Source organism: Aythya fuligula, chromosome 7 (genome assembly GCF_009819795.1).
Source record: "Aythya fuligula isolate bAytFul2 chromosome 7, bAytFul2.pri, whole genome shotgun sequence".
In the NCBI taxonomy this organism is placed as follows: Eukaryota; Metazoa; Chordata; class Aves; order Anseriformes; family Anatidae; genus Aythya; species Aythya fuligula.
Window position 1 is genome coordinate 31403578 of NC_045565.1, and position 9890 is coordinate 31413467.

Consider the following 9890-nt stretch of genomic DNA (forward strand, 5'->3'; position numbering starts at 1 on the left):
CCCAGTGCAGCTGCCCATAGAGAGCAGAAGAGCAGCCAGGCTGCCAAGGCTGCTATTCCCTCTGCTCGGCCAGCAGTGAGAAAACGGCAGTGAGGAAGGGAATGGTGCCATGCAGACACAGCACACCCCTCCAATGTCTGCAGAGCCCTCATCCACGCGTGGCTCACCAAGCTCACAAACCTTGTGCAGAGGTATTTGAGAGAGTGCGAGTGAGCTGATGCCATCGCCCCTCACATCACTGACACCATCGGGAAGGGGAAAGCCCTGCACAGGGAGGGCAAAGCTCGAAGCAGCCCCCAGCAACCTCACTTCCTGGCTGCAGCTGAGCCAGCTCCATGGGAAGGGCACTTCATACAGCCTGAGGCTGTTCTTCATCATGGCCCTAACCAAGCGGGGTTACAAGTTTATTGCTAGTCCTCTACCCTGCATTGTGTGCTAGGGACTGGACTCCAGGTAGATGCACAGATTTAATTTTTACTCAGCCCAAAGCACTTCCTCCCTGAGGTATCCAGGTATTTTATTCATCCTTGTTTCTCCGTGTCCCCAAATCTACGCTGCCAGCAATATCTAAAACAGATAGGAAGGATCCTTGTAGTTTACATAAGGAGGTCTGTCTGTGCTAAGAATTCCTTGGCCTTTAACTCCTGTCACAGAGATAAGATATTTTGGGGACTTGACCTCTGCCTCTCCTTCTCCAGTAGGGATTTAGTTGGTGGGGAAGCCACCTGGGGAACTCCTGCTATGACTGAGCTTTGAGGACAAACATCAGGAACCAGGACTGATTAAAAGTGGAAATGACTTACAGTGTTACTGCACGAAGGAAGCGCACTCCCACCAGCTCTCATGTTTACAGCACCACGCTGGCCATAATGCAGTTTGTAGTGGGTCCAATTTTCTTCTTTCTCCAGGCAAACATTTTCTTCAGCTCCCCCCTGAAGCTGTCATGGAGCCAGGCATAGAGGAAGGCATTGGTACAAGCAGACATCATCGCAAACCAGTGGCAGAGCAGCTGGATGAAATTGAAGTACTGCTTGTCAATTAAGCTGATGTCTATGTCCTTGATCATGTTGAAGATGTGCAGAGGCAGCCAGCAGACTCCAAAGGCTGCCACCACTAAGACAAGCAAGCGAAAAGTCTTTCTCCTCCTTGCTCGGTCCCACTCAGCCTGGCCCTGGGTGACATTGCCTGGGACCACGCGGTTCTTCAGCTTGACTGAGATCCTCAGGTAGGACAGGGAGATGACGGCCAAGGGCAGCACATAGGTGATGATGAGAGTGCTGTAGGCATAAGCCAAGCGGTCTCTTTTCATGTGGAACCAAAACTCCTCGCAGATGGAGAAGTCCAGCTCTGGGAATTCTGCGTGGTAAGTGTGGACCAGGGCTGGGGCAGCCAAGGTGCAGCTCAGCAGCCAAATAGCAGCCAGGATGTACGCACAGATAGGGATGGTGAGCCTCCTCCGGAAGGGGTGTACCATGGCGTAGTACCTATCCACAGCTATGACAGTCAAGGTAAAGACAGACACGAACACGGTGACAGGCTGCATCAGGAAAACGAAGTAGCACATGAAACGCCCGTACACCCATCCTCTGGGCTCAAAGGCATATGCAAGTGTCAGGGGCACGCAGGTTGCACACATGAGCATGTCGGAGAAAGCCAGGTTGCCCACCAGAAAGTTGGTCACATTGTGCATTTTTTTGGTTTTGCAGATGACATAAATGAGAAGGTAATTCCCAATGACACCGATAAATACCACTAGGGAGTAGCAGGGGATGATGAGTGGCTTGAAGGACTGAACAAACTGGAGCCCTGAGAATAAATTGCTGGCATTGCTATGAATTGCAGAGAGGAAGCTTCGGGAGGTTAAATTGTCCGAATTCATCATTTCCCTCCTTTTGTCGTCTGCCGTCAGCTGAGTGAAGTAGTTACCACTGCACTACTCTCACACTCAATCAGTCTGGATAATGAATGGATTACTGGCTGTCCAGAGGTTGCCACATGGGTAGTAAACAAGCATCTGTAAAAGCAAAAGGTGAAGTTGTAATCCTCGAGAGGCAGCTTTCAGCAATTCCTAAGAAAAATCAAATACAGCCAATTTCCATTAAAGTCCTCCTGTATTTACCATTAAATCTAGGTCTTGACAGCATGCCACTTAATAAACATTTAATGCAGGGAGTACTTACTGCTGTGTTTTTTTAATCCCATATGATTTTCCTGTGGATGCCAAGAAGTGCCCTAGATGTCTGGCTTCTGCAAATCCAGGAGCGTGTGTGTGTGTCAGAGAGAGAGAGAGAGAGAGAATATATGAGTGAGAAAGAGGGTGATGCGCATTTACAAGCTAAGTGGAGATCAGTGTTTTTAAACAGTCTTCACTACTAGGTCATGACAGATTTGTGTATAAGCTTTTATCCCTATTGGCTGCCCTGGGTATTACGTTGCTCTTTGCGTGTCTCTTACTGATAGTAATTAGTTCTTGAATATCCTTTCAAGAATTTCCTTCCTTTCCCAATGCATTTGTAATTGCCCCTCTCAGCTGAAAATCAATTTACATTCATTAATACAAACCTGCACAGTGTCTAATCCTAGATCCACTTTGCCACGATCCTCACAGTGTCCAAACAGCTACCTGTGAATTTGCTGCTATAATGTGACCGTAAAATGGAATTTTAATAAGATGCTGAAGCCAAATAAATGTTTATACCACTAGAGGGACTCAGCTACGTACCTGGTGAATGAAGTTATGGTCAGAAAGGTGCACGTAGCACAAAGGATCTTCTTTCCTGATGCTGGTAAAATGTTTGCTCACCCATTGTGAGTATTTTCAGTGGAGTTTACATATCCTTAACAGTAAAAACATACAAAGATCTCAAGGGAAATATTAACATCCAAATGGCTTATCTGTAAAGGCTCAACTGAATTACAGAAAATGGTTACTAACACTGCAGCTGCTCAAATATATTTGGGGTGTTTCTTTACTCCTGCAGTATATTTGTAGTCAATAAAACCTCCATACCAGACAAGTGCTAACCATTCTGTAAAACAGTGAATATTTAATTTCTGTGGTTGAGGCATTAGAAAGCAAAAAATGAGGATAGGCACACAGAGAACCAACATTTAAGCAGACATCAACATCAGACTTTTACTTGTTGCCTTAGTTCTCCTTTAACTTCCCACCATTTGAACCACTTTGGACCTCTGATGATGAAAAAAAAAAAAAAAAAAAATCAGAAAGACTCCATGGCATCTATTTACACCAGCTAGAGAAATTAAAAAAAAAAAAAAAAAAAAAAAAAAAAAAAAAAAGAGAGAGAGAGAGAGAGAGAAAGAAAAGGAACAGCCTAACAGCTTCTTTCTTCAAAGCAGAGAACATTGCAAGACACTCAGGGGATTTAGACACAACTTCAATGGGCAGTTTATGTCCTAATCTCTTAGACTACTCTAAGAAAATATTGACTTGTCCTTTCCTATAAGGCTATCCATCTCTTGATTTGATGGGAACTGTGACTGACAAAAGTAAATAAATAAATAAATAAATAAATAAATAAATTTCATAATTCATAATTCTTTCCCTCATCTTAAATCAGGAGTTAATCTTCTGTAGCCTTTGTTCAGACCCAAGATGTTCTCCCACAAATACACATGATGGATGCATTTCAAACCTAGTAAGTGCTGATTTTGTGCCACTGCATTTATGGTTATATTATGCTGTGGACTGGAATATGGCCATACTTCTAGCCCAAGGGAAGAGCAAGAGTGTAACTGAGGTGCTCAGAAGTGCCATCCTTCACTTTATGGACATAGTAACCTACCCATGACCCATACAAAAAATAGGATGTTATATCCCTCTTCAGAGTCCAATCTCACATATCTGAGCTGGAGGGGACCCAGAGGAATATAGCGCCCATTTGTCTCTATATACCCTAACCCAGAACAGCAGAGAGACCTGAGAGTAGTGATTGCAAAGAGGTGATGAAAAAGGAGATTCCCACTGTTTTCACCATCCCATGCAACCATTATATTTGCTTGTAAGCAGAATGCCACAAAAGAATTTAACACTCATAAGTACATTTGGTTTACTTACTGTGGGAGAAAACTGATGTAAATCCTACTGAGGTCAAGATGAACCTTTTATCTGATTTCAGTGGGCTTTGGACCTGGTCTCTTGTATAAGCCGAAGAGGAAAAATGAACAGAGAGCATTTGTAAATAGCCTGCATACTGCCCACATCCTACTGGAATGTTAATGCTTATGCTAGGAAAGAAGTCTTGCAATAATGTCAGTGCCCACATAATATTTGAAAATCACATTTTAAACTAAGTAATCTTCCTGTTTCGTTCTGAAAAGCTGTGGAGTAGATCCAATGAATATCCTTATTATATTCCTATGTGAAAAAGGTTTATGCTTTGCTGTATGAGAATAAAAATCAAACAAAGTATCATCTAAAGTAGCTCCCAAGGTCACCTTAATATTGAAGTCACAGAAACTTGTACACAAGCTTAGAAGTTCCTTTATTTCAAGCTGTATCAAGCAGTTTTCCTGCATTTTCTCTAATCTTTACAAGTATTTTCGTCACTTCTGAAGCCAGTAACTGGTACACCTTCTGTCTGAAGGTTTCCACCCTGTTTCTGTTAGTGATTTTCTACTTGATTTTGCTCCAGGCAGAAAATTTCTTCAGTTCAGCTGTATTCTAAAGCCAAGACATGGAAAGAGAATATTTACTTGGGTCTTGAATAGAAAAAGTATTTCAGCATTTTAGCCCAAATAAATCCTCTTTTTTCCTTTTAAAATTGCAAATATTAATCTTGTCTGAAATTTCCAAGATTAGATGACAAAGTCCTTCGTGAACTGAGCATAAGTCTATTTCACGCATAGAATCTTCTTATTTAAAGAGAAAAGGTCACAGAAACTGCATTAGTGTCTTATTAGAACTGTTTTGACATTCCAAGTGTATAAATGTGTCACACATAGGAATGCTGGTTAGCGTCTAATTGAAAGCCCCATCTTCCTTGCGTCAATGTAAAATGTGATATTTAGAGCCAGACCAACACTTCACAGAACCGTTTCACAGCTGAGCTTTCCTAATCTTTTATGCTAACCTGTCCAGCTCTGCACAGGCATTGTGAGCAGAAACATTGTTAGCTGTTCTGTGACTATTAAAGCACTAATGCCGTTATGTACATTCATGCCTCATCATCCCTGCAGGTAAGGGTTAAGGGTTTTGTTTGAGTGGCTTGGAGGTTTGGGGTTGTTTTTCTCAAATTCAGGATGCCAAACTTTGACAAAGTCAGGCAACAGCTAAAACAAATCAGTTAAATTGAAGAGCTTAACAACTTGAATGAAGTGAGGACCTGAATTAAAGTCAAAATTTGCTTGAAGGTGCACATTAAGTAAAGAAAAGGGCTTCTGCTCTTGACCTAAGAAGAAAGGATACAGAACAGGGTACTAAAGGAAGCCCTTGCCATGTTAGCCTTCCATCTATGAGCTACTACACTGATATTTATTTATTTATTTATTTATTTATTTATTTATTTATTTGACTTAGGATCTGTAGCAGTTCTTCTGCATTTCAGCTTGCACAACTCATATGATGCGGTGGCATATGAGGAACTGTCAGCTATACCAGAAGAAATGAAAAGTTTCCTAAGAACTGTGAGGTAGGCAAATGATTGCAACATTGATGAAGGAATTGTGCCAGAAGTCTGCAACCATTCATGCTCCTCAAGAACTTTGCTTGGTGTTGGCAGTCCTGGGAGTTCTGTTCATTTGATTATGTTAGCACAAAAGGCAGGCTAGCATCACCAGGTTTGGAACCAAAGGTGATGGGGAGGATGACTGTAATATTACACAGAGAAACTATGAAAACTGACAGGTCAATGGAAGGAAGAAAGTTTGATAGCATTACAGAGGAAAAACTTATCATAAAAGTAAGAATCAGGGTCATCTCATAATAAGCATTGTCACCATGGTTTAGAATGGAGTAAATTCTGCTGCAGGCCTATACAAAGGAGCAGGCAATCAATTTGAAAGTGCAAGGAAAAAAAAAAAAAAAAAAAAAAAACTTGTAACTTTGTGACAGACTTCAAGGTGAATTTGCCTCTAGTTTGCAGCAATCTCTGGGCAATTTTCCTGCTCCTTCCTCTATTCACCAGAGCAGAATTATGTTGCATTATTTAAAAACACCAAGGAGAATGGTAAACTCCAGGGCTGGTAAAGAGGGTTTTAAGGAACAATATGGTTGTAAGAATAAATTCACCATGAACAAATTTAGGATGGAAAGTAGAACACTTCTAAGTGGGAGGGCAACAAATTGCCCTTTGGAACCTCTGGCTTTGGGAACAATTCGTGTACTATGGGGAATAAAACACCTGCTTTTAACAAAAAGCTTGATCCATTAATCACATGCATGCGTATAATTGTTTGCACAGGGATTGGGTTTCAGGAGATTCCTTTCCAGCACACATCAATACAGTTTTAGACTTTGGACTTCACTCACTTCTACTTGAAAATAACACCACTAACAGTATTTCCATTCATAATCTCAAAAAGATAAAATTAAAATTTATACACAAGCACACCCACACATATGGGCACAACAAAGACTAAATCCTAAAACATTTCTAGTGTTTTTTTTTGTTTTGTTTTGTTTTGTTTTTTTGTGGTTGTTTGATGAGAAGATTTGTGCACTAGTGCCTATGCAGCTCAACTAGAACAGCACTTGAACATTTGCCAGATGAACTTTCACTGTTACTGATCTTGGCACCTGTTCAGAGCAGCCGATCTACAAAGTAAGGAGAAGGGCAGGGTCAGCAGAGTAACTCTATAGAAACATTTCAGCCCCAAGGTATTTCAGTCAGTACAATTGCTGACTCTTCTTTCTCTGCTCTTGTCTTGTAAAAACCCTACTGAAATAAAGCTTTATCTTTTTAGCATCCTTACTACAGTAAGAGACAGTCTCTGTCTTCAGAGTTCCCATAGACTGGATATACAACACTAAAAAAGAACTGACACATTTTTTTTAGAAATATCAGAGCTAGAGATTTTTTTTATCCATTTATAACTATGATTTTAGGCAATAGTGCTGACATATCATGATAGAGCGTGCATAAACTTTATCAAGACTAAATCAAGACTAACCTGGGTAAAGACATGTGAATGCCTTAGATCTAAAGGCTTAAAGATCTCACTTACAAGGCAGGATTAAACTGAAAATGTATGGATGTAGATTTGCATATGCATTGGAACCAACAAAGGATCCAACATCAGATCCCCAGACAAACAAGCATTCCTTCTCTTCTCACAAGCCCTGGAAGGATGTAGAGTGCAATATCAGTACATACCCCAGGCTAAAACAGACTGTGGGAATCAGCTCCCAGAAACATCTGCAGACTGAACGCTGAGCCCTGGGGAAACTTAGTGGTAGAAATGTTCCCTGCAGACGTAAACAGCCAGAAGCCAGGGTTACTAAATGCTTCAAGGCACAAGCGTGCAGCTGGGGCCTGGCAGAGCAGAGGGCTGCCAAGAAAAGCCAACAGCTCAGGCCTGGTGCTCAGTAGGACCATGGACAGAACCCACACCACACCTCACCACACCACACTGCTTCAGAGTACTCTGTCCCCACCATGTGACAAAGCAAATCTGCCCACAGAGCAGCTGAAAGGACTCAGAAAATCCCCCTGCACCTGGGATTTCTCTTGCTACTTGTGAAATTTACTTTGCCAACAAAAACTCTCCATGAAAGCTGTGAAAAATGGACAGGCCAAAATTCATGGAAACATAGACTGGTTTGGGTTGGAAGGGACCTTTAAGATAATCCAACCCCTCTGCAGGGACACCTCTCACCACACCAGGTTGCTCAAAGCTCCAACCAGCCTGGCCTTGAACACCTCCAGGGATGGGGCAGCCACAGATTCTCTGGGCAGCCTGTGCCAGTGTCTCACCACCCTCATAGTCAAGAATCTCTGTCTAACATCTGATATACACCTTCTTACCTTCCTTTAGTTTAAATCCATTATGCCTTGCCTTATCATGAATATATATATATATATATATATATATATAAAATAAAAGATGCATCCCAAAAAAAAAAGCCAAAGATGGAAAAAACATTGCCTACTTCTTGAGATATCCCAAAGTGCCCATCTACCCTGGTTATGAGTAATAAGCAGAAATAGAAGGCATAAAATGTTATCAAATGTTCTGTAGTAACCATTTTACTGTAAGTAAACTTGCTGTTTTCATGGGGTAGTGAGTTCAATTAATATTTGTCAAACAGAAATGGAATAAAACCCAGAGGACTAACATCATTCCACCTGTTTTCAGTTGTCTGTATAAAGTAATAAAATCCAACTTCCATTTAATTAACTATCCCACTAGCAACAATCTGCCCTGGAGCTTTGAAAGCTCTTAAGACTTGAGGTGTGTCTGGAGGACTGTCATCTAGTTTGATTATAGTTTACATAATAACACTTTACAGAGATAAGAACAGTATTTGGAAATGCATTGTTGTGCTCATTCATGCAAACTCAAGTATGAAGAAAAGGGGGAAAAGAGAGATTGGACTTTAATAAACTACATAGTCAGGAGTAATAAATAAATAAGGACTCTTTTAATGAAGCCTTCTGTATGTTTCCAGCACAGTCCCATTTACAGTGAAGAGGCAATATTTCAAAATAAATTAAAAGGAAAATAGAACATTTTCCAGGATACTGACAGTCTGGCTGGTTTATGGTAAACTCCTCTCCAAATGCGCAGATCTATGTTTGCTACCAGAATTATTCTTTCACTGTCTGTTTGTGCATTGTATCCATTTTAAATATGACTCAACATCTGCTTATTTTCTCTGTTGCACTCAGCAATCATTGAAGACATCCATCATTAGATGAAGTAAAACATGAAGCAAAAGGAAGGAATCGATATGGAGGAAATTAGAGGAATATAGAAGGTGAATATTCATTTCAAGGTGGCTCCTGCTGCCATGACTTACCTACACACATCACTTCTATTGCTTATTCTTTCATCCTATTCTGACACATGAAGCAATGGTTATAAATGGCTATACTTCTGACTTGAGATACTCTCCTCATGAAAATCAATGTGAATTTTGCTGCAGATCTCAATATCACCTGGATTTTCTCCTGCTCTTTTCTTTAACATGTTTGCTTTAGAATATTTCTCTCTAGCTGTTACCCTTTCCTCATCTTTTTGTCAAATACAAGTTGGAAATCAGTCTGTCAGATTTCCTTTACTGCAAGTCCTTTCAGCCCATTTCTTTCATCTTTGACTTTAGATACTCTTCCACTATTTAGTGAAACTTACCAAACAGAAATCTAGCCTCATGTGTAGAGTTCCACAGTTCATGATAGTAAGCCCTATTATTGCTCATGGATACTATCACACCCATTACCTTACTGCCATCAGATTAACAGTTTTGTCTCCAAGTATCTTCCCTCTAATATTCCACTTCAAAAATTGTTTTGCTCATTTTATGACTGCATTTGTGTCAGAAGATTTGTTTTTATGGGCTTTGTCAAGTACACAAACAGAATAAAAAGTCACAATTTAGCTCTAATTTTATCAACACTTGTTTTCAACTGAATCCATTGAATGAATTAACATTAATTAGAACACTTGAATATGCAATGTCTGCAATAAATATCTACCCCAGAATTTATCCATTCTTCCACAGGCATTTTTATTCTACAGAATAAATCTATTTTACTTAGCAAGTATTTCTAAGTGTCTGATGTCCATGGTCAGTGATTTCAAGTTTGGTTGTGACCACCATCTGACATTGGCAAATGATAGCAAATGAGGTTTCCATGGCTTCTCCTTTGTTGTAACGGCTCTGCTCTGTGATATTTTACTTTGGGCTCAGTCTCTGTTTCATTATGTGG

At 40.5% G+C, this 9890-nt stretch overlaps 1 protein-coding gene across 1 annotated transcript; it reads right to left on the bottom strand.

Moving 5' to 3' along the window:
- Nucleotides 1-847: 847 nt before the first annotated feature.
- PRLHR (prolactin releasing hormone receptor) lies at nucleotides 848-9354 on the bottom strand. Its single transcript, XM_032191239.1, has 2 exons — nucleotides 9313-9354; nucleotides 848-1909 (listed from the first exon to the last, which is right to left on the bottom strand). Exons 1-2 carry the CDS (start codon nucleotides 9352-9354, stop codon nucleotides 848-850), a joined length of 1104 nt encoding a protein of 367 aa, XP_032047130.1.
- Between the last annotated feature and the right edge of the window lie 536 nt (nucleotides 9355-9890).

Coding starts and splice junctions, on each gene's coding strand:
- PRLHR (XM_032191239.1), bottom strand. CDS start 9,354: ATGAACTGTGGAACTCTACACATGAGGCTAGATTTCTGTTTG. Junction 1,910..9,312: donor TGAGGCTAGATTTCTGTTTG/GTAAGTTTCACT, acceptor TACTTCACTCAG/CTGACGGCAGACGACAAAAG.